The 24,845-nt window shown below is 41.5% G+C and overlaps 2 protein-coding genes across 5 annotated transcripts; both read right to left on the reverse strand.

Annotated features, from left to right (window-relative positions):
- Nucleotides 1-295: 295 nt before the first annotated feature.
- On the reverse strand, nucleotides 296-7,291 carry rac3a (Rac family small GTPase 3a). 2 transcript variants are annotated; one of them, XM_066641734.1, is made up of 6 exons: nucleotides 7,150-7,291; nucleotides 5,225-5,296; nucleotides 3,710-3,827; nucleotides 2,516-2,578; nucleotides 2,142-2,301; nucleotides 296-1,883 (listed from the first exon to the last, which is right to left on the reverse strand). In XM_066641734.1, exons 1-6 carry the CDS (start codon nucleotides 7,182-7,184, stop codon nucleotides 1,753-1,755), a joined length of 579 nt encoding a protein of 192 aa, XP_066497831.1. In that variant the 5' UTR covers nucleotides 7,185-7,291; the 3' UTR covers nucleotides 296-1,752. The 2 variants fall into 2 exon arrangements, with proteins under 2 accessions (XP_066497831.1, XP_066497832.1); XM_066641735.1 differs by having other exon boundaries at nucleotides 296-1,878; nucleotides 2,133-2,301.
- Nucleotides 7,292-9,781: 2,490 nt separating this feature from the next.
- prkar1aa (protein kinase, cAMP-dependent, regulatory, type I, alpha (tissue specific extinguisher 1) a) lies at nucleotides 9,782-24,178 on the reverse strand. Of its 3 annotated transcripts, XM_066642015.1 has the most exons (12): nucleotides 24,058-24,147; nucleotides 21,340-21,398; nucleotides 20,981-21,160; nucleotides 20,133-20,300; nucleotides 19,206-19,297; nucleotides 17,922-17,983; nucleotides 17,790-17,836; nucleotides 16,155-16,313; nucleotides 15,385-15,445; nucleotides 14,735-14,856; nucleotides 13,520-13,601; nucleotides 9,782-12,946 (listed from the first exon to the last, which is right to left on the reverse strand). In XM_066642015.1, the coding sequence occupies exons 2-12, from the start codon at nucleotides 21,343-21,345 to the stop codon at nucleotides 12,774-12,776; spliced, it is 1,152 nt and encodes a 383-aa protein (XP_066498112.1). In that variant the 5' UTR covers nucleotides 21,346-21,398; nucleotides 24,058-24,147; the 3' UTR covers nucleotides 9,782-12,773. The 3 variants fall into 3 exon arrangements, with proteins under 3 accessions (XP_066498112.1, XP_066498113.1, XP_066498114.1); XM_066642016.1 differs by lacking the exon at nucleotides 21,340-21,398 and having other exon boundaries at nucleotides 24,058-24,178; XM_066642017.1 differs by lacking the exon at nucleotides 21,340-21,398 and having other exon boundaries at nucleotides 20,981-21,163; nucleotides 24,058-24,171.
- Nucleotides 24,179-24,845: the final 667 nt, after the last annotated feature.

Below are 24,845 nucleotides of genomic sequence, written 5' to 3' on the forward strand. Positions count from 1 at the left end.
TACAGGTGTATGGAGCAGTGGAACTGTGTTCTCTGGAGCGATGGGGTTCCTCTGGTGTGTGGAACTGTGTTCTCTGGAGCGATGGGGTTCCTCTGGAGTGTGGAACAGTGGAACTCTGGAGTGACAGAGTGCCTCTGGGATGAGTTGGAGTGGTGTGTTTGATCCAGAGCTAATCCCCACCAGTCCCTGACCCTCAATGATGATTATGAGGCTGAACTCCATCAGATCCTCACAGTTATGTTCTAACATTTAGTGTATAAGAACATTAATGCAGACACATATTAAACTACATTCAAAGACTTATTTTATTAATGCATACTTTAAACTCATATCATACACACAAGAGGTTTATTACAAGTCAGACAACGTTCCTCTATCAACATCAGCTCAGTGTTAGGATACAGTGAAAAAGTCACGCACGCGCGCATACACACACACACACACTTACTTAATCTCAGTGAAACAAAAAGGCATTTCCTTGTAAAATTCAGAAGCCAGAGAGGAACATTTTCCAAAATCGAGAGCGTATGGAGCCTGAGCCTCACAGAGCGAGTCATGGCGGCACAGGTCAGAATCTTCTGCTCTAAATCCGCAGGGACGCACAAAAGTTTACGGACGGAAGAAGAGTTCAGGAAAGCTCTGCTTCAGAAGAAAGAGCTGATGGAGATTAACAACAATACTGTCATTTAAAGAGTCTTTAAACACCACGTCCTGCATCCACGGAGCCTAATGGCTCGACTCAGAAACAAGACAACACACACTGTAAACACATGTTTCATAATCACTCTTTTTCTGATTTTCATTTTAAACATTTACACTGTGCTGTAAAAAGTTCACATACAGTAGTCACACAAACATCGCAGAGAAGAGAGACGGTCAGGAGGCCTTAATTCTGAAAGTGTTGTTAAAAGGTCATTTACAGTCCACTGTCCAGAGAGAGAGAGAGAGAGAAGCTGTTGATTTTCATCCTCAGACGCTATTCACAATATATATTTACACAAGCTTTTGACACATTCACAAATCCAAAAAATGAATTATGAAATAATAATAATAATATTATGATGACAAATACAGAGCCACATTGCGGTCAGCAGTGCCCACGGTTCCCAGTGTTAGTGAGGATCGCAGGTTCAGTAAGGGTTTAAATGAGTGGACAGTGTTAAATACTAAGTCCACTATCAATAATTAAGGCAAAGTTCACCAATGAAATTGTGGTAATAATATAGTCATGTCATATAAGGAGGTGTGGGTGTGGCTGGATTTCTTTTTGATGGAAATGAATGTGGGGATTGAAATCAGTTCCAGTTTTAATCTCTGTTCATTTCACCACTGAACTTCATAAAAGGTGCTAAAAATGAAATTGGCTACATGCTAACCAGCTAATTCTGTGCTGAATGTGTTGGGCTCCAGTTTGAGGAGCTGATGGTGATTTATGAAAGGGTAGTCTTACTTTGTGTCATCATTTCAGTGCACTCGTGTTAGAAGTGGCGTGTAGCATTATTGATATGGAGTGCCTCAAGCCACACCCACAACTACTTACATGACACTTGCATGACACCAGCTGCAGGCTGAACACATGACTTCAGAGCTCTGTGGGGGATAATTTGATGAATTTGTTTTTAAATTGTGCCTTCATTGTTAAATCTTCCAGGCTATACTAGCCTAAGCTAGGCTAGTGTAGAGGTTAGCACGTAGAACAGTGTGTGGAGGGAACTGCGAGCGTGGACTCAAACCAAGAAATAAAAGAAATGCTCAAAACACAGTGCACTTCTTCCCTCGCTTCTTCACTGGAGGAGGACAGAGAACAGCCCGAATGGCTTCATCAAACACTGTCTTCAGGCCCCTCTGGGTCAGAGCCGAGCACTCCAGATACTTCACCGCCCCTAAAAACAGACCCAGAACCAGTCAGAAACACAGTCACAATTACAAACAGAATCTGAATGAGTTAGAATCACAATCAGAATCAGATTTAAAATCATAATCACATTTGAAACTGATATTAAAATCAGATTTGAAATGTTTCCCCTCACGTTACATCTACAAGGTGGACCAACGAGGTAGAAGTGTCTCAGAGTGGACAGACAGTGGACACAGTAATTAACTGAATAACAGTAATATTAATATGATTTGTGACTTCTCACCAATCTCTCTGGCCATGGCGAGACCTTGAGGGTACGTGATGGGAGCCAGTTTCTTGTCCCTCAGGCGTTCGATGGTGTCTTTATCATCTCGAAGGTCCAGCTTAGTGCCCACCAGGATGATGGGGGTGTTAGGACAGTGATGACGGACCTCAGGGTACCACTACACACACACACACACACACCTTATTCTTAACCTCACTAATCCAGAGTGTCCAAATTCCGTAGAGAAACCAAGTCATGATCATAAATCTTTCATTAGTTCTGTCACATTTCAGCGTGATCTGCCCCAAACACCTTTCTCCACAGGACCACACACACACACACAGAGAGAGAGAGAGAGAGAGAGAGAGAGAGAGAGAGAGATAAACACCAACCTTTGCTCGGACGTTCTCGAATGAAGCTGGACTCACCAGCGAGAAACAGATCAGAAACACATCCTGAAAAAACAAAGAGTTCTATTTATAGGGTTTTATATAGTTTTATATAGTTTTTTTTTTAATAATAGTTTTATACATCGTTAATTTAAGACTACAAAACAAAGCATTAGAAACAGGTTGCCAGGTGTTGTTATGATGCTTTCTATGTTATTGAAGGCTATTGTTAAGTTGTTGCTAGGCTGTTGCTATGGTAACTGAGGTGGTTGCTATGGTAGTCTTGGTGGTTTGTAAGATGTTGCTACTGTGGTTTCTATGTTATCCAAGGCTATGATAGTTCCAGAGGCTCGGTGGTTCCTGAGATGTTGCTAGGCTGTTGCTATGGTATTCCTAGTGGTTAGTAAGAAGTTGCTAGACTGTTGCTATGATATCCCTAGTGGTTGTTTAGGTGTTGCTATGGTATTAAATATGATTGCTAAGGTCTTTGGATATCTTGTGAGTGACTGCGCCGGCCTTTCCAATCACTCCTTGAGTGTGTGTAGGAGCTTTCGCTGAAAAATCTCTCCAAGGAGGTGGTTGGTAAAGAGGACGTTGTCTCTGTTCTCTTGAGGCTGAGGAAAACTGATATTTTCTGAAACGCTGATGTCACACAGTGTGTCTGTCTCTGTCTGAAACTTACTCAACTCTCAGAGGGAGCATGGAGAGATTTGGGATTAAACCTCTGTTTTTCACTTAGGCTTCGTGGTGTTTTGATGCCTGTTTAAGAGGTACTATGGCCCCCTACTGGATTTATGTGAGAATGCAATCATATTCATATGTGTCTGGATGGGAGAGAGAGAGGAAAATATCAGTTTTAAAAAATATCTGGATCTGTGTGGATGGGGCCTCAGAATCGAGAGGCTCAAGAGCCGTTTTCGAACAAAAGCTGGGATTTCTATTAAATTTCCGGTTATGTACTTTTCCAATATATAACATTAAACACGAACATGGGTCTGTGCCATGATACCAGCAGCAGTTCAGATGATGAGAAAACCAGAGACAGCAACAGGAAATTGAGGAACAGTGCTACAAGGAGTGAGCAAGAGGGAAGGAGAGAGAGAGAGAGAGAGAGAGAGCGAGAGAGAGAAACTAAAGAGAACAGAAGAACAGAAACAGAAAGAGGTACATAGAGACAGAATAACTGTATTTATTTACAGTTTGGGGGTAGGACAGAGGCCTGAGTCGGTCGTAGTCCTCCTGTCCTGCCGTGTCCCACAGCCCCAGGTTCACAGGCTTCCCATCCACCATCACATTCGCCGAGTAGTTATCAAACCTTCAAAAAAGCAAACAAACACATGAGTAAACAAACAAACACAGTAAAGTAGGAGAGTAAACAAGACTAAAAATATCCAGGGTGAAGTTTTAATATAAAAAAAAAATAATCAGACTGTCATTTAAAAATTATGAAAAATTCTGAGGTAGAACTCAGCTAAGGAACATTTGTAAACACAAAGAACAGATTTCTGTACTGTCTCTGAACTGGACTGTACTCTGTAAATATAAACACAGTTAGAGTCTGATGCCTGTGGCTCGCTCCAGAAAAGTGAAGACGGAGATGAGCTGAGCTCCATTCCCTTTCCTTTACTGATGCTGTGGGTGCGTATGGGAATTGAGGAGACTCAACGCTGCAGGTTTGTGAGTAGAGTTCTCTCTTGATACGAGACTTCAGCTGCTCCACAGTCCTCGGTCACCGCCATCTGATGCTCCTCTTCATGACGACCACAGGAGACGGATCTGGACGCAGGCTGCTCACGTTTGCGCACTCTGTGTCTACGGAGACACGCTCCTGGAGCACACTCAGAATGAGGACTGGCACCATCCTGCTGAAACAACCACGGACCTCCCTGAAAAAGACGTCACACTAACAGCAGAATATGTTTCTCTAAAATCCCGTTCTACACCTCCACAATAAAATTTGTACCCTCACACAGACACAGGTCACTCATGCTGTGGACGCTGATGTCACACCCAGTCACAGAGAACAGGATGATCCTTTTCGTCTTTAGTACAGAGAACTTCATGTCCATTTTTCCTAATAACAAGCCAAAACCTGGATTCATTTGACCACAGCACACATGTCCACTTAAAGGTCAGCCTCATTCAGCAGTGCCATCCAACCTTGTCTGACACGGACTGAGATTTCTTCAGAGCTCCTGGGTCTTCTGCACTATTGTGGAACGGAGACTGAGAGACCTGAACTCAGATCTCTTACTGAGAAATTTTCTTTTTCAGCTGTTTGGTTCTCTTACGAAGTTCAGCCGAATGTGGTGACCATGCCCCGCCCCCCTGAGTGGAGGCCAAGCCCCCTCTTTGCTGCAGAGACTAACCCTTTGGTGGACGCTTCTTTAATCCCATTTTTATTCTCGCGTTTACAGTGGAGCGCTTCCAAATTGAAAGAGAGGCTCTGGAATGTTCTATAAACTCTTCGCTCTTATTTAACTTCCGTCACCTCTCTTTTGGATCATATTGCAAGCGTCTGAATCTAAATGTGTGTTTTTTTTTGCAAAAAACAGTCCAGTTTAGAGACAACACTGGAAAAATTTCTCTCTGAGCTTTTGTTGTTAACTAAAGCTCAGGAAATTTAACAGACTCCTATTTCACTGCAGTTTACACAACGTTCACATTTCTGTTTAAGGTGTAAAGTGTTTTAATGTGGATTTTTGTTCTCACACAGTGGGGATGTACTCTCCAGGAAAGGCGTTGGTGGTGTAGCTGATGAGGAGACACGTCTTACCCACAGCTCTGAAAGACACACACACACACACACACACACTTTTAGAGTGTACAGACTCAGGCCAGGCCATTCCTCATCCACTTCTGATGGAAGTAGTCATTTTTGACACTTATTCCATGTTTAACATAAAGGAATCTTTTCAAATAAATTTCAATTTCCCCAGTTATTTCTGGGACGTGCGATCATTGTGGAACTTTCAGAAGCCCCAGGCTGTAAACAGTATAAGGTTTTGAAAGAGAAAGTGAGAGAGAGGGAGGAAACAGGAATGAAGGACAGAAGGATGTGTGGCAGTGATAGAGAGAGAAAAGAAAAGGAAGAGTGAGAAAGAGAGATAAAGGAGTGAGAGTAGGGTAAGAAAGCCTCCACACTGGTGAATAGTGCTTGTCTGGAGAGTCAGCAGGTACAGTTCTCCAAACAGTTAGTGCTCTCCTCCAAGCATGTTGAGCTGATGAAAGAGAACAAAGGGTTAGTGTTCTCCTCTGAGTGCGTTGAGCTGATGGAACAGTGTCTGTGAGTGGTGTGGTGTGTTCTCTGTGTGTGTGTGTTTCCTCCGGGTGCTCTACTTTCCTCCCAGAGTCCAAACACACTCACTCGTTGGTAGGTGGAGTGACTGTGTGAATCTGTGACTGACTGGGTGAGTGTGTGGTTTCCAGGGTGTGCTCAATGCCCCAGTGATTCTGGGTTATTTCTGGACCCACTGCCACCCTGATCAGGATGAAGTGCTTATGGAAGATGAACTAATGGATGAATCAATGTATATATCATCAACTGCACGATGTGAGCTACTACACTGTCTGTGCTTTGTGCCCCGAGTGTGATACTGAGTCAATTTTGAATGATTAGATATTCAGATTTAGTTTGATGCTCTGAGGTCTGACTCTCTGGAGGAAATCAATCAATCTGATCAATAATGTGTCACACATTTACAACAAGCTGAACCCTGTCACTCATTACTGAAATGTCAGAATAAGCCACATACATGCAGTGAGGGACACACACTAAGATGTCCATGATCCACCATCATCATCACTCCAGAGAGACTCTGAAGACGGTGGAGGCGCAGGTAGAGGGGGAGGGCGAATAAAATACTGGGTGTGTGCTGGAGACGTGGAGACGTCTGGTTTCATTCAAGTTACTCTACACTCAGAACTCTCTCCAGCAGCGTGTTTACATTTCCCACAGAGGATTATGGGGGGATTTTTCAAAGATGGGTGGAGTTGCCCTTTAAATGAATCATGGTTGTATTTTTTTTTTACTGTCAGGTGACGTTTTTGTGCATATTTGTAAATAAAATAAAATTAACATGGGGCCTGAGGGATCTCTAAACTCTAAACTAAATATACTGAAAAGGATTTGAACATCAGTCTGTGTCTGTGTGTGCTCCTGTACTATGGGCAAAAAATGAGAAAGGTGTGTAAAACCATGACGTCATTCATCCAGCATCCTCCCGGCTGCAAAAGCTGCACATCACAGCACCTCGTGCATTAAAAAAAAATACCTAAACCAACACCACATCAGCACCATTTGCTAAAGCAGATAAATGCAAAATAAATATAATATATACAGAATTTACACCTTTAATCCAAACTAGGCATGCACGAGCATTCAGCTCACATACGACTATCTATCTATCATCCAACATCCATCAAAAGCAACCAGCTCGAAAAATAACCAGAATGTGGATTTTTTTATGGAAAACATGATGCAAGCTGTTTTAAATCAATGATCTCCACCAAACCATCCATCCATGCAGCTCAGCAGCTTGGAGCCCCCAGCCCCAGCCCCACTGCAACAATTGGATTCTCTCACGTTGCCATTTCACCCAAATTCTGCGCTTTAAAAACAGATTAAAACGACGTACCCATCCCCGACGACGACACATTTGATGGCCTGCATTTGTGAAGGTGGTGTTTAATCGGACGGACAGAGAATAATTCAGAAAACAAACGCCTTTCCTCCCTTCTTGCTGTGAGAACTGCTGCGGCAGCCTTATTTTTTTTATTTTTTTTTTTTAATTCTCCACCCGTCTTCAGAAAAGCCCCGCCTTTATTTGACTGAGATTGGCGGGTTAGAACAGAGATAGCCAATCACAGCGCGGGAGACGAGATCAATCTAGCCAATCACTGCTTGGATGGGCGGGAGCTTCCTCAATGCAGGTGTAAAAAGAAAGAAACAACACCGCAGCAGAGGCGGACGACGGAACTTAACGAACGAGCTCCGGTAAATCACGAACATGTTTAAAGGCGCAGTGTTTTAAAAATGAAAAGAATTTGATCAAGTTTCTGTTACAAGTGAGATTTGTAAACACAGAAGTGATTTAAAACGTTTATTTATTCACAAGCTGTTAGGAAACATGCTTGAAATACTCGAAATACTAAATAAATACAGAGCTGCTATCAATCGCTAACGTATTTCTGACAATAAATGGCCCATATCCCTGAAAAATTAATTCACTTATTAAATAAAAAGCTATAGCTTTCAATATCTACTAGGACTGTGATGTCATATAAAAATATTTAAAGCGCATATATCCATCTTTTCAGCCTAAAACACTTTATCTTCACCCATTCAAGCAGTGTCTTAACATGGACTGTTTTGTTTGTTTGTTTTTTGGGTGTGTCATTGAGGCACATAGCAGAGCAGTCAATTACAAAAGAGCTAGTTTGCATATAGCCTTATTAAATTTACAGTAAATTAAAGTTCCAGGTTCATTTATGGGCTTTTAAAAATGAAGATTTTGGATCTTAACATCACACAAACATTAAAAGTGTGCCTCAGTTCTTTAAAAATTAAATAAATGTGTAAGATATTAGCACTTTAAAACATGTCCAGATGAAAGTTGTGTGAATGTATACAATGAGGAAGTGAGTTTAATTGACACGACATATTTTACTCTCTTTAAAGTATAGTAATAATTTATTCTGATTTATTTATGAATGCAATTTATTCATATTCTCTACAGGACACTCCAGTCCAAACTCACTAAGGCACAGGCAGCTGTTTGTATTTGGTCTGAGGGAATGAACTCTTTCTGGAGCAGGTGACAGCTTTACAAACAACAAATGTGTTTCTAAAGACGTGGAAGGAGTGAAGCAGCTGTTACTTCGAAACTCGACACTCTGCGTTTGTTCTGTCGGACTGGACTTATCAGTGAGGCAGGACGTCATATCAGTGATGTAGTGGTATTAAAGTAGGCTGGGTGACCCCTAAAATAAGTCCATTAAACCTCATTGAGGTCCAGTGGCTAAAATCTTCCCCAGCAAAAGTCCAGACTGGAGAGGAAATGAGGGGGTGGACCTGGAGGGCTAGGTAGTATTTTTTACCTTAAAATTACAGCTTTGGAACCATGGTGATGCTTCACTGAGCTGTAATAAGGAGAACGGAGACTCTGTTGTTGCTACTCCAGGTTCAGCACTGAAGAAACTGCACTATGTGCAGTTTAGAGGAGGGTAGGATACCACCACTACCACTTCTCTCTCCCCCTTAAATTTAAGACAATGCTGTCAAAGTGAATTACACTTTTCCACTGCAGTGGGAGCCCAGGAACAAAAATAACAAATCTTATGTAGTGTTGCTTTAACTGAAGCCATGTATTATTCATTGTTTGTAACCCTTATCCAGTTCAGGGCGGCAGTGGGTCTGGAGCCTACCCAGAGCCACTCAGTGCAAGGCTGGAACACACCCTGGAGAGGGCGCCAGTCCTTCACAGGGCAACACACACTCACACCTATGGACACTTTTGAGTCGCCAGTCCACCTACCAACGTGTTTTTGGAGCATGTAAGGAAACCTGAGCACTCGGAGGAAACCCACACCGACACAGGAAAAACACTCCTCACAGTCACCTAAAGCAGGATTTGAACACACAACCTGGAGCTGTGTAACTGTGACACTACTTGCTGCGCCACGTGCTGTGTATTAGCATTCCAGTATGATTTAAATAAAGGATTAAAGCAAGTAAATTCTAATTCATCTTAAAGTCCCCTTCTGGTCTTTGAAACCTCCTTGATGTTCAATTACAGATGCAGAAGAATTTTTTCCAAAATAAAAGTCCCCTAAAGCCTTGTAAGTGTCTACAGCCTGAAACTCATTCATTCTCCATGCATGGATCTGATACTCAATTAGTCCTCATGTCTATATCCATCCACCCTTCAGGTGAAGTAACACTGATGATCCAGTTACAGCGCCCCCTCTCAAAAGGGCGTTGTGGATGTATATCAGGCAGCAGGTCAGTTCTTGAGGTTGATGTTGGAGCAGGAGAAACAGTCAGTGTAAGGATCTGAGAGCCACACTGTAATAGTTATAATGTTTTGGTCAGTCTCCAGAACTCAGGTCTGTGGGGTGTTCCCGGTGTGCAGTGATCAGTACCGACCCGAAGTGGTCAGAGACAGGACGAGCAGTGAGTAGAGACAGGGTCCTGGGCGTCCAAGTCAAGTGAATGAATGAGTGAGTGAATAAAGAATAAAACATTTAAGAATTTATTTTTTTATTGCTTAACCTGCCATTGGAACGATCAATACCAAAAAGGGTTACAACATCAGCACGATAAAATGAAAAAACCTGAATACAGTCACAGAATAAGAGATAAGATGGTCCTCTGAGCATTAGAGAAGAAGAAGAAGAAGAAGAAGAAGAAGAAGAAGAAAGAAAGGAGGGGTTTTTACTTCAGTCAGAAATCACACAGATATACAATTATACTCTGTTCACTCTTCTTCAGCTTCATTAACACACCTGGATCTTCCTCAGTAATACTACACCAGGCTTAATCCGGACCTTAGCTACACTCAAGAACAAAGCCTCAACACCCCTGTTCTGATTACATTCATTCATTCATCTATCTTCTGTAAGCTAAGTGCTTTATCCTGATCAGGGTCATGGTGAGCTCTGAGCCCAGAGCCCACACAGAATCAGTGGGCACAACGTAGAGACTCAATCTGGACAGAGCACCACACTCACCCAGTCACTCGCACATTCATATCTGAGGACAATAAGTGAACACATTATCTACAGCGAACAAAAGACAACATACAGGTAGGGAAATTGAGGGCAATGTTTCACCCCAAATATTTAACACATAAAATGTACCTTTAACCTTTAAGCACACACCATATTCTAAGGTTCATTTTTGCCTCCAGTGTGTTCACTCTGTAAATAAACTGTAATTCTTTGTATTGTTTTAATGAATGTGTAGAAATAATGTATTCACTTACAATCCAAAATACCAAGGGTGTCCAGATTCTGAGCTGTCAGTCAGTCAACACACAATCAAAATTAAAAAGGCATTAAAGCAAAATAAACCTAGTAAATAACCGAAAGGTTGGGTTTATGAATAAAAAGCGTAAAAAATGTCACATTTATTTAAAGATATCACTTTTCCTATTTTTCTTTCTTTTTGATCAAAAATACTTTCCAAAACGCTGAAATGGTTGATATGAGAATAAAAATCAACAGCAGTCACCATCACGTCCTGTGATTAAACATTACCAGACCCAACTCTCTCTCCTTTTAATACCACACTTAAAGTTAAGCAGTAAAAGTCACATTAATAAAATATATATGACCACAATGCTGATCATTAAGAATAAAATAAAACCACTGTAGGCGTTTCTCAAAGGCAAGATATTGTGAAATCCACCTTAATAAGTCATAAACGTCTCTAAAAATCTGGAGAAACCTCATAGTAAGAGGGTGGAGAAATCAATCTGGCTTGTTCCAAGCCCCAGGAGCGACGATGGAGGCGCTGTGATGCTGTTTATACATGTATATATAATAAAATTAGTGATGGAACAGGGCAGTTAACTTTAAAGACGATGGGCCGAACTTACACTGCTTAAAGACAGCAATAAAACACACTCAGGTTCATAAGACACCTGCTTATCAATACAAACCAGCTTCTGAAAATAAAATCAGGCACTTCCAAATCTCAGAGCTGTTACCATACAGGAGTGGAAGGGTCTAAAAAGAAGTCTAACACACACATCTAGTCCACCCTTCAGAAAGCACCCGCACTTTCAAACAGAAGGTTATCAGTAGATTCAGAGGGGAAAAAACAAAAACATTACAGCAATTTCTTCCTCACAACATTAAAAATATCCAACAAAAGCTTCAGTAAATGATAACACTGCATTAAAAGCACCGGAGCATGAGGACTAAAACAAATAACAGACTTGTCACTCCACAGTAACTCGTTTCTCTCTCATTACCAGCTCTGAAATAGCTCAACAGAACCCTGCATTACAGCTATTGGTTGATGGCCTACAGCCCAACCTCATCAGAACATGTTGACACTGTTGTCATCGTCACTGTGTGACTGTTAATACTAAAGCTCTTAAGACTCAGACTGGTTTGGAGTAAGCATCACATCATACTGTCATTAAAGGTGCGATAAGCACATCTGTTCTTTAAAAAAAAAATCACAAAATGAAGATTGAGGACAGCTTCTTCCTTTTAGGTCATGTTCATGACCTGAAATCACATCACATGGAAAAACAACGAGCCAGTAATGGTGCACGGTGCATTTGTAACAGAAAGACAAATGTTATTTGTACCTTTAAAATCAACCTTGACGATTGAAAACAGGGGAGGAAACAAAATTCTTGCATCTGTCCATAACGTGTGACCGAAGTCAAGTTTGTTTTACTCCCTGTTGTTCAGTTAGACGCCAAAATAAAAGCTTTTATTAAAGATAAAAGATTTGTGGTAGAAATCAATACTAACAGTGCTGAGAGGTAAACAGAGAGAATGGCATGATGAAAAAGAGGAGAAAAGAAACACTAGGACCAGCAAAGGACCAGCTTTAACAATGTGAAGTAGCAGGAGCAGATATAGAATCTTTATATTTAAATTTATATGTATTTATACATCATATGTATACCAAACTGTGCAAAAAATATGATTATGGTCATTTACTTCTAATATAATATAATCATTTACATATGCTATATATGTGCAACTAGAACGAGAAAAAGAGCAAAGCTGATCACCACGGCAAACGATGGTGACGCTGAAAAACTTCAGTACCCTCCATAAAATAAACTAAAGCAACCGACGAGAAAACTCAAACACGACACAGATCCGATCTGCCTTTGGCTTTAACTAGATTCAGAAACAATGCAGAAGAAAAACGAATCGCAAAATTAAAACCTGGCGGCTTTTACCCGCAATGGACCGAGCTGCCGTACTGCGCAGCATCTCTGCCTTAACCTCAGGATAAACACGCAGCGCGGTCTGTCCCTTCACGAACGAGAGCGAGCAAACGGCAGAACGTCCAGGTTCTGCTGAAATCTACAACAAGCAAAAAACATGAGGAATAGGGCTCTGCGCCCCAAGCGGTGAACTCAGTGGGCACCTGTTGAAGGAAAAGAAGAAGAGAAAGAAAACAGAAAAACAATGAAAAGAAAGCCAAGTAAGAAAATAAAGCGGATTTGCATTGGTGGACCCTGCGATAGATTAAAAAGAGGAAGAGGGCGTGGCCTCGGGCTCAGGCTCAAACAGACAGAGACACAAAGCTGTTGTACTGCTGGATGTTTCGTTTCAGGATGTCCGAGCATGGCCCCAGGACTCGCTCGAACCGAGGACGGTCCAGTTTCACACACTTCAGGGGACTGCGTGCCACCACAGTGGCAGCTCTCGGACGGTTCATCAGCAGAGCGATCTCACCTGTACAACAGGACCACAACAAGCAAACAGGGTCAGGACCAAGAAAGGGACACACACAAACAACAAGTCATACACAGGGCACCACCTAGTGGAACATTTGGCTAATCCTGAGTCAGTGAGTGAGTGAGTGAATTACAAACCAGTTCCATGAGGTGACTGTCATCTAATAAAATCATTCCAAGAGGTACATATGAAAACATAAGCATTGATTTTAGGCATTGATTGTGCCTAAAACTGCAGTCTCATTTTTATACCATTTTCATGTTTCATTTACATAAAAAAACAGCAGATTATGATTGACTTTCAAGTTGCTGTATTTTTATTTCATGTTCAAACTCGGAGGAAAAGCCTTGTGTCCTTTATTAGGGCAGATCACATGAAATGTTGCATGAAACATAACAGATGTCACGGGTTCCTCTTATTAGACAGATGTATATTCGGGACCCACACTAACAAGTGACCCTGATACAGATGGTGGTCTTGTTCAACTACTCTTACCTGGGCTTTGATTAATAATTGTTTTCTTTCACAACGAAAATGGTTGCCAAGAGCTTAAAGAAATAAAACACTCACCAAAGTAGTCTGAGGGTCCGAGTCTGCCAACTTCCACAAACTCCTCGTTTTCTGAGCGCCTCTGCAGAACCGCAGCTGAGCCCTGAGAGAAAAAAAACACAATGGTCACTGTGTCTTACTCCTTCTGTGCTGGAATCTCCATATTTCATTCTCTATGGCACTTTTATGATTCCTGTTTTGGACAGTTTAGTTTTAGGGTAATATTAAACTAAACTAATAGTTTAGTTTTTGTGTAATATTCAGTGAGGCCCATGAATCTGCTTTTACAGAGATACTGAAGGTCTGTCCCAAACCCTACTGAGCTCCTTAAGTAGGGAGTGACTCCGTAGGCAGCTGTTTAAATCGGCCATGCTCTAATGGTGGTCTGTCCTCTAGAGGCAGATTACTGAGACGCTGTAGTTAGAGAGCGATATGATCACAGCTTGTTCCTGGCCACCACATGTGTCCGGTATTTACTTCCCTCAGTGGCGAGCGGTTCCTCAGTGTTTCAGCGCTGTGGAGTCTGCTCTTCATGCTTTGAATACAATTTTAATTATTTATGCTCTTGGAGAAGAGTGAAATAGACGGGAGTTGTTCTTCCGTTGCTACATGGGACTGCCTTCGTGTCTAAGGAACAGTTCAACACTGCCTTAAAATTCTGCCAGATTTAGTTATCTTTGTAGGCTGTGTATTTAATGTGTCTAAAAATTGGGACAACCTACGTGTCTGGAGCGTGCATACTGTGACGTATAATGCCCTCTACTTGTCTATTTTTATTGGTCCTGGTCCTGAATTTTCTCCCAAATGATTAGTCGACCCCAATTCCACAAGTCAGTGCATCCCCAGATCACAAAGTGCCATCGGACTCTAATTCTAAAGTGACTCTGACTTAGATTCAAATTCTAAAGAGATATTTACTGTAATGTGACTCATGTCTTGGATCACTATGTGACTCTAACTCTTACTCTAAGTGTGAACTGATTCAGACTATTTTTTGAAAGTGCTTCTGACTCATTCTTATAAACAGGTTCTAATTTTGACTCTACTTCTAAAGTGACTCTGTATCTCTTATTTATTCTTCACAGATTAAACCCAATACTGAATACAGTAGGTCAGGAATGTGATCCAGTTCCCAAGTGTGAACAGTTCTCACACCTTACAACGAGATCAGAACCTGAGAAAGACCCAAAGAAACAAGGACAATCCTGGCCATTTTCCCATATCACAAGTGTTTACCTCAAGGATGATGAAGAACTCATCTCCTGGTTGGCCTTGGACCACAATCTTCTGTCCATCCTCGAACTGCACCGTCTCAAGAGCATCAGCCACAGTGAGACGCTCCCATTTGTCCAGAGACTCTGTAAACAGGACGTCAGGACAACTTCAGGATCGGCCCAGACCACATAAAATAAATAATGCACAAATAAATTATATCTAAAGCCACAAATACCTGATGGTGGAGAAGGGGCATCTGAGAAATATCTCTTAGGAACATTACTTACTGTAGTTTTAAAGTGTATGACCATTAAATGGATGAAGTGAAATTATTCACACAACGCACAAGAGACACCGTTAGGAGATGCCCTGAACAAAATATCCATCCCAATCATTGTGACCCTGATCAAAGTGGCTCAGGTCTTTACACTGACCATTTCACTCCCTGCCTGAATGATCCCACCCTGCTACGACAGGGGGCACTGTAACCAGATCATTAGTAGAGGTACTCGCTTCACCTGGCTGAGGTTTGAATTTGATCAATGCACAATAGTTAAGAGCATTTTGTTATCATCCCATTATCTGAAATAACAGGTTGTGCAGAGCAGCAGTATACAGGTCATACATTTTACACAGTGGAAACACAAGCTGTGATGACTCCTGAGACTTGCCTAAGATGGACACTTTGCTGAGGAACTCCTCGTACATCTTCCTCTTTCTCAGAGTGCTTCCCTGAAACAGATGAAGAAGGCTCATGTAATGTTCAGTTTTCAGGAGATGGATCAACATTTGACTTAAATTTGTCCCTTAAAATCTTTGCACATTTACAAACGTGTTTATCAGCCCCTCCACAGCGAGATCACCACACATTGAGCCAAAGACAAACTCCCAGAAACAGATAACACCTTTCCACATAAAAATCTCATGTGAGTTGCACTTAAATATTCATAAATACTGCTTGGTAACATTTGGTGCAAAAAAAAAAAGACAACTTCTTTATAGGAACTCCTTTATTTCTACCTTAAAATTACAGCTTCTAAATGACTGTGATGTTCCACAGAGCTGTAACAGAGAGAACAGAGCCTCTGTGGCTGCTACACCTCATCCACAGTTGGGTTCCTGCACTAATCAACTTCTGAATCATGGGGCGGAGGACTCTTGGGAGAAATGCGTATGATTTTACAGCACAAATCTCTTTACTTTGCTATAATAAGAATCTAGCTCTGTTTTCCCAGTACGGATATTATATGGCAGAGAGAGCAGGGAGGAGAAAGAAGTTGAGCGAGATAGAGAGAGAGAGATGGGTGTGAGGTTGGATTTCATGACAGCACTGTAAACATGAATAACACTCAGCAGCAGGTATGGGGAGCTGAGGAGACTAAGAAGCCCATTCTTACACTGTATTTCTTTGAAGTGTGTATATTATCTCAGTAAAATGTACCATGAGTATTCTCCGGTAGCTGTCTCTGTCGATGCCCCACAGTTTGACGTTTGTCTTGGCTCGGACAGTGGCTGCCCTTGGGGTGCCGTAGATTAAAGCCAGTTCTCCAAAACTCCCTCCCTCTCCGATACTGGTCACCCAGGCGTTATTCACATACACCTACGACACAAAGAACAACATAAACATGCAGGGCTAAAATTTAACTTCAGTTCTCTTTAACTTTTCTCCTCCTGTGCTGAAATATGGAGAAAGAAACTGCCCTCAAAGGACATACTGCAGATATGCCTCTTCAACACTCTTCCTGGAGTCCCCTCATCTTTGTCTAAAATAGGACGGGATCATTTTCTTTCAGCCCAAACCAGAGGCGTTGAACCACCATGCCAAAGACCCCTAAAGGGCCGCGGGTCCTTTGGCACTGGGTCACAACCACTGCCAACTACTGCATGGAGAAGTAGCAGCAGAATCTCTGATCTACTCTTCTTGAAATATTACTGTTATTATTTTTAATATTTAAATTTTTCATAAAACCAAGGGCGGCACCATGGAGCTGCATGTAGTATCTCTATATTTGTCTCACTCAGGTCTATATCTTTCTGGACCACAGTAAAGACAGAACCCTGGTCCTGCCACAGTGGACCTGAAGACCACCTCCTCCGTCCTCTGGTTTGAGAGAGACTGGATTTTGATGTCATTATATAAATTTAAAATGGGAGTGTGCTGTTCATGGAGCACTCAAAAGATTTTGTTCTCTCTCATGGAATGTAAAAGCACGCTGGCTCAGATTTATACTGTATGTACACAAACCTTTACTGCTCTCGTTAAGGCCATCACTGATCGTGCTTAAGTTCATTCTGTGCTCGCGCTTGGATTTTCAAACTATGAAAATGAGAAGATCAGCAGTAAAATAAAAAAAAGCATCAAATTTTTTTTTCATTGACATGTAAGTTGCTATCTCAATATATTGACTTGCTATCTGAAAATAATGAGTTAGTATCTTGAAATATTGAGAAAGCAACTTGCAAAGTTGATGCCTTTTTTATTATTAAAGCCGAGGAAATACAGCAGTTATGTCTCTCCCTGGTTTGTCAAAAACTCCAGTGGATGGAGTGGGGCATGGGTGTCTGGTTTGTAGCTGTTAAAAGGTTGAGAACCCTAGGATTAAACCACGGAAAACACGAGTATCCCACTACAGTGAAAGGGGGTTAGACAAAAGAGAAGAAGAGAGGAGGTGGAGGGGTGGGAGAACAACAAGACTACATTTAACATAGCAATAGTCCTAAACCACTATAATTCCCGCAATACCACACAGATCCAACAGCTTTTAGCTTAAGGTGACCATGCACTTGTGAAATTACCATATATTTACCCTAATAGTCACACAGAGAGTACAGTATATTATCCACTTGACCATGTGCACTGCACGTACCGTTACACCCCTAACTGCATGACATCAAACAAAATAAACAGAGAGATAAACAAACAGAGAAAATGGGTGTGGCCATTTGCATTATTCCTAAGCTAGCACCATCCAATAATATTTACATATTTGATATTATTTCCTTTGACACAGTGGACAAGATGATTTGGACAACAACTGAGAAATGTGTGAAGAACAAGTGACAGCATGTGACTTACATCCATCTCTCCCTGATCAATGACGTAGAAGTTATCCCCCTCGTCCCCTGGAACCAGAGATTACAGCGTCACAGTCTGGTTTTGCCTTTTATTATGTTAAATATTTCTACATTACGCTCAAAAAAGCCAAACCTTGCTGAATGACAATTTCTCCAGCGATGTAGTTCACTGAGAACATGGCATCAAATATATCACTGAGGAAGAGGAAACACAAACATCTTCATGTTAAAGACTCAGGGCATTCGTTTATCTTTACCCAAGAGAGAGTTCATACAGCTGGAGGTATTCCACATAGCAGGATTTAAAATTAGCCAGATAAATCAAGCCCAAAGTGAGAGCTGCCCAACAGGTAGAGTTGGCATGTGTGTGTGGTGTGTCAAAAATCTGTGCTGTGTCCTTCAGTACAAGGCCAAATCGTTCATTGATGTGCATTTAAGAGAGCCACAGGGAGGGGGCGCTGTGGAAGCTCACTGACTGCTGATGTCACACTCTGAAAACGCTTTTATGTGGGGGATAAACACAAGCCCAGTCGCCCCCTGCAGTGTGAATTTAGCGCTGAGTTGAGTTACAAGAGAATAGAATGAAGCTGAAAACAAATTACTCAGAAGAGCCTTCACTCGACTCACAGTTATAAGGCTTTATCTCTAAATGTGTGTGATTTGAGCATCAGTTTCGCTGAAAAAATGCTGCTGTGGTATGTGCTGAACCACAAGTGTCTGTTAACGCCAGCTGTGCTTCTAAACTGTTTTATTTAACTTATTTTACAATTTTTCTGTTACTCCAGCACCAGTCACTGCTCTCTCTCAGAAACAGATTTTTATCGTCAACACGTGTCAGTGTTGCACAGCGCCGAACACTGCACAGCTCCAAAAACCCTTCACTCGACTCACATCCACAGATATGGGACTAGTAGCAGCCCGACAGCCCCCACCCCCTGTAAAACTATATAACTAATAATATTTTGAGGTGGTATGAAAAATGTGGATACTGCTCATCCCTACCAATGGGATCATCACTTACCTCTCTTACTGGTTGGGCTTAACTTACATGCCTAAGGAAGAAATCCTGTTTTGTGGAATAACCCACTGGTTGAGTTAATATGTTTGTGTTGGTTTTGAATGTAAACGAAACATTCTCTATAGAAAATACATCAATGCACACTTTACTCTTTATTTAATCAATTTAACACAGCAGGGGGAAAATATAAAAAGTGGCCCATGCAAAGATTATGGCACATTATATATATTTTATTCAGCAATTAAACAAAAAAAAAAGTGGTCTAATTAATTTAGTTTCCTGGAGAACATTATAGGGTATTTACACTTCTGCGTATGACTGTATATTAATTATCTGCACGTTGTTCTTACAGATCAAAACTGACGAGTGTCTAAACTGAAAACGATCCAAAGACATTACCTTCTCTCGTTATCATCCAGATGTGCAAACAGCACGTTTTTCTCAATCGCTTTTGCCAGAGCAGCCATGGTTTTATAGTCTTTTGGAATCACCTGGAAATCAGGGGAGAAATGGAGGCTCTGTTCAATTTGTCCAGCATTTATTTCACTATTCTAATGCTGCGCCAACTGATACAAAGTGTCTTAAATGCAAAGCACGCCATAGTGGAGCAGTTCCTAACATGTGGCACATTCTGATTTAGGGTGAACGAGTGAGGGAGAGTTCTGGGGCAAGGTACATGAGCAAGAATGTGTTCTGGGAAAAGGTAAATGAGAGAGGGTGCATTCTGGGCCAGAGTAAATGAGCGAGGAGGCATTCTAGGGCAGGGTGAATGAGCAAGGATGCATTGTGGGGCAGGGTGAATGAGCGAGGAGGCGTTGTGGGGCAGGGTGAATGAGCGAGGAGGCGTTGTGGGGCAGGGTGAATGAGCGAGGAGGCGTTGTGGGGCAGGGTGAATGAGCGAGGAGGCGTTGTGTGGCAGGGTGAATGAGCGAGGAGGCGTTGTGTGGCAGGGTGAATGAGCGAGGAGGCGTTGTTTGGCAGGGTGAATGAGCGAGGAGGCGTTGTGGGGCAGGGTGAATGAGCGAGGAGGCGTTGTGTGGCAGGGTGAATGAGCGAGGAGGCGTTGTGTGGCAGGGTGAATGAGCGAGGAGGCGTTGTGTGGCAAGATGAATGAGCGAGGAGGCGTTGTGTGGCAGGGTGAATGAGCGAGGAGGCGTTGTGGGGCAGGGTGAATGAGCGAGGAGGCTTTGTGGAGCAGGGTGAATGAGCGAGGAGGCGTTGTGTGGCAGGGTGAATGAGCGAGGAGGCGTTGTGGGGCAGGGTGAATGAGTGAGGATGCGCTCTGTGGGAGAGTGAATGAGTGAGGATGAGTAAACAAGTGAGTACTTTTCTGACGTAAGAGGCTGCGTCCTCCTCTGTGTACACCTCCGCACTGATGGCTCCACGGCGGCGGCGGCCCTTCACCACCGGGTTCATGGGAGGAGAGATCTCATCCTCACGAGAATCTGAACGAGAACTAGCCTTCTGCTGACCCACCGTCTGCTTCAGCTCCTCCTGACCAGCACAAAACACACACAACAACAGTAAACAAACAATAACAACAACAATAAATAAAACACAACAACAAGCGTGTTTATCTGCACACCAACAACGCCACGACTCTCACACTTTATCATGATCTGATACAGAAGAAGGCTGGGCACAGGGAAACATCACGACGGACGAAGACATACTATCTTTTACATTTTAATTTTAACTTTTTAATTAATAACATTTATACAATTTCTACTAACAACATAAACAACTTTAACACTAACGTAATACTTCAACAACCAAGATTATTTTGACATAAATAAACACCTATTCTCCCTCATCACTTACTTTCAAAACTAATTTTACAAAATATCATAAATATTTCAGTGTAATGCTGTTTTTACATGAACATACCGAAATGAAAGAAGGAACAGAACAGAATAAAGACACATCTCTACACTACAACCATAGCAGGTTGGTAAACTACAAAAGTGAATTTTGTACGGTTTGAAATCAAATATAAGCAGGAACTGCAATGGCGTATGTGGGCATGTTGAGATAAAGGAGCTCAGAAACTAAAGAGACTAAAGAGTTCTGGAGCTGGACACGTTATTTGACAGTGACCTGTTATCTGCTTTCTGATCGGAAAACAAAAAAAAAAGTGGGGAGGAAAAGTGCAGGAAAATATTGAGTGAAATCACCTTCTCCAGCCTCTCGAAGTACTCTCTGAGGAAGGCCATGGGTCTGTCGGGCCGTGAAGTGCACAGCTGGACAATACAGTCCTTCAGCAGCTGCTGGATGTTGTGTTTCTGCACGTACTGCTCACATTCCCGTAAACTCTTCTCCTCCTCGCTGCTCGTGCTGCCGGACGCCATACTGACCTGCTGACCCCATACCACAAATCATCATCATCAGGAAAGGGCAGGAAAATAATTTGCACATGTTACAGTACTACATTTATTAGACTCAACTTATTTCAGTAAATAAGTGTCTCAAAACTTCACAGAACCTTCAACTAAAGACAATGTGTGGTGTTTTTTAGTTTTTACTGTGGCCTTGCCTCCATTGTTTTCAGAAGACTGGTCTTCAGTTTCTCGAACAACAAACTCTAAAATAGCTCTAAAGTTCAGTCGTAGAAATTGTTTTCCTTCTTGCAAGAGAGAATCAGGAGACCCAGTCACATCCCAGAAGCAGAAAAAACAGATCAGTAATCAGCAAATTCATTTTATATGACACTACTTACATTCATCTTACATGTGTTGCACAAATAGAACTGAAACAATACTCTATGACCTTCATGGAGGTGATGGAGCTTGGCAAACATACAAAACATTCAGAATATATATACATAACTGAGTTGTATATTTGTTCTACAATAACTGTACACAAAACAGCCCTTATTAGTTAGAGCTGTGTAAAAGTGAGCACACTGAGTCACATCTGACTGCACTGAGTGATGTACAAACTCTTCTTCATTGTCTGATTCATGCAATGGCCAAACGATGTGGAAACAAATAGAGATTTGAAAGCAGTTGCTAAATCAGCTTCAGTGTGTAAAACCAAACTCCACCTACCAGTGCCTCATTTACATATTTTTTACATGAATCACATCTTAATTCATGAACATGTTTCAGTAGTCTGCCAATAAAAAGTTGAAATTCAGAAGCTTGTGAACCAATGACTGCATTCGTAGGTGGAGTTTAAGGTGGAGGAGTGAGTAGACTGCACCCCCTACTAGGAGTGTCACAATACACACAGTAATATTCATTATTTTTTATATGATACGAGCTGTAAATCAAATACATTTACATTTCATTTTAAAAACCATCTGAGCCATTTGTCACCTCACGTTAATGAGTTGCAGCCATCTGCAGAGCAGGACATAGTTCTGAGGCGTGCTGTAGTTTTATCTAGTGGCACGGTGTGTAATAGGAATGCTTTGTTACTATGATGACACCAGAGAAGTGGCTAATGGAGAGAGCAAGACTAGGCTGGAATTGGTGCTGCCAACAGTCCAGTATTGGACACTAACAGATGCATTCGGGAGGCATTTAGTTCTGTATTTTTGAGGTCACACTGTAATGCTGTTGGTTTGAGACAGAAACACGCAGCTCTCCCTCAGCTGAAGCGAGGGACAGATACTCCACAACTCGTAAACAGAAAACACACTTCTCATTGGTCATCACCTTTATTTAACCAAACAGCAGGCAATGGAGTCACAGTCCCTCCTTCAGGGGGTTGTTTTGCTGTGGCGCTGATAGAACTTTTTGCTGCTTTTAGATAGAACTTATGTTAGTGTCCCCATTATATATATATATATATATATATATATATACATTTTTTTCTATCAAATTCCTGGTACCAGCCATCCTCTCCAAATATACTGTTGTGTTTGTATTGGCCTCTGACCTCTACATCAAAAAATAAAAGGTAAATTAAAATCATGTTCTTTCTCCATGTTGTATCGAAAATGTATCATATTGTGGAGCAAAAACAGCAATATATATTGTATTGTGAAACTTGTGTATCATTGCACCTCTACCTCCTGCTGACTTCACAGAGTGGAGGAAATAAACAGTGGAGAAAACTGAGTATGCTGATTGAATGGAGACGGTAGAATGATGTGATGGGAGTGTGTGTGGTGTAAAATAAGGTGTGTTCCTGCAGTGGATTAAAAGCTGATTCTCCATCCACTGTGATTAAGGTGGAGTTTGTGGCCGGTGTCAGTCATATAAAATAAAAGCACAGTGTTTTTATCAGTGCATATGGAAAAAACTCCATCCATGAGTACAGATTATTCGTGTTAGTATTAGTGTCTGCATCTTTTCTTATTGTTATGACTGTTATTGGTGATTGTCATATTGAAATCTGCAAAAAAATACAAAATATTAAAAAAGAAAAAAAAAACATACCCATGTTGCTATAAACATATATTAATATAAATTTGGATAATGCTTTACATTTCTGAACCTGGAAAGGAATTAGCTGCAGTAATAACACAAATAGAGAACAGCTAAAATGTATATTTTTGAGTATGTTTTGTACCTCTAATAAATAAATATTCATATATATTAGATTTTAGCTTATTGTTGGGAAAACATTATAAACTCATTATAACAATGTAATAACAATTTACATTAAAACCTATGTATATGTATATTTTTGTAAATAAAATCCTTCTTAAAAGTGCAAGCCAGAAAGTTAAAGTATTTGTAAGAGAATACATTTTAATAAAATTGAGTATAACTTAATAATTCTTCAAGAATTTATTGAGGTGTAAACACCACAAGCTCGAGTCTCTAACGGTACTGTGGCCTACACAACAAGCGAATAAAAATTAGATAGCTAGCTGATATATTTGTACCGAAAATATCAACATTAACAAAACAAGAATAGATTTAGATGTAGATTTAGAAAAATGTAGATTTCTTGATGTTATGAGGCCCAAATTGGAGTAAGAATACACGATTATAGACGTCTTTTATAACGTAAACATCAGTTGTCTTCCTATTCGTCAACTTGCGTCCAGAATTTTCCGTGCCACCTTAAATGCTGCAACCGTTACAGCCTGGTGCCTGAGCTGCCTGAATGTAACGGTTGCAGCATTTAAGGTGGAAAGGAAAATTCAAAATGCAAGCAGGCGAACAGCGGTCTCGCTGAGGCCCTTTTCTCACAACACAACGGAAACCAGCTTAAAACTCGCTCTAATCTTAAACCAGACTTAATATAAACCTTTCAGATTAAAGATAGAAGTCTATATTTGTGTTATAATTCGTACCTGAGTCCAGGAGAGGGTCAGTTAAGGCTATTTATGTTGTTTTCCTAGGTGTATATATACGAGCGTTCGACACTCCCTTCCGCTCGGCTCTGAGTCTCTGAGATCACACCGAAAACACTCACTACCAATCACAACAGCGTATGACGTCACACACACATCAATACAATATAATCGATAACAAGAGGAGAGTTTTGACGTCACCCTCATCTTGGAGCTGTGTCATCAGACCCTGGTTGTTTTTGTAAGGTGATTATTATTCATTTTAGCAGCAGGTGATGTCACTGTTACACAGCTGCAGGGTGTCAGGGTCCCGGGTTGGAACTCAGGTCGCTGTTAGAGAGTGTGGAGCATTATTTCTGTGTTTGCGTGGGTTAGCTTCCACAGGTGTTGTGGCTGTGTGACGTTGTCTACAGATATGAGTGTGTGTGAGTGACTGGGAGAGTGTGTAAAAATGTCCACAATGTGTGTGTGTGTGTGTGTGAATGGCTTGGTGACTGTGAAACTGTCCACAGGTGTGTGGGTGACTGTGTGAGTGTATGTGTTAGTGACTGTGTGTGTTTGTGAGTGACTGTGTGAGTGTGTGTGAGTGACTGTGTGTGGGTGACTGTGTGAGTTTTTGTGTGTGACTGTGAGTGTAAGTGACTGTGTGAGTAACTATGTGAGTGACTGTGTGAGTGTGCGTGAGTGACTGTATGAGTGTATGTGTTAGTGACTGTGTGAGTGACTGTGTGAGTGGTTGTGTGAGTGTGTGTGAGTTACTGTGTGATTGTACGTGTGAGTGACTGTGA

This window comes from Hoplias malabaricus, chromosome 13 (genome assembly GCF_029633855.1).
Source record: "Hoplias malabaricus isolate fHopMal1 chromosome 13, fHopMal1.hap1, whole genome shotgun sequence".
In the NCBI taxonomy this organism is placed as follows: domain Eukaryota; kingdom Metazoa; phylum Chordata; class Actinopteri; order Characiformes; family Erythrinidae; genus Hoplias; species Hoplias malabaricus.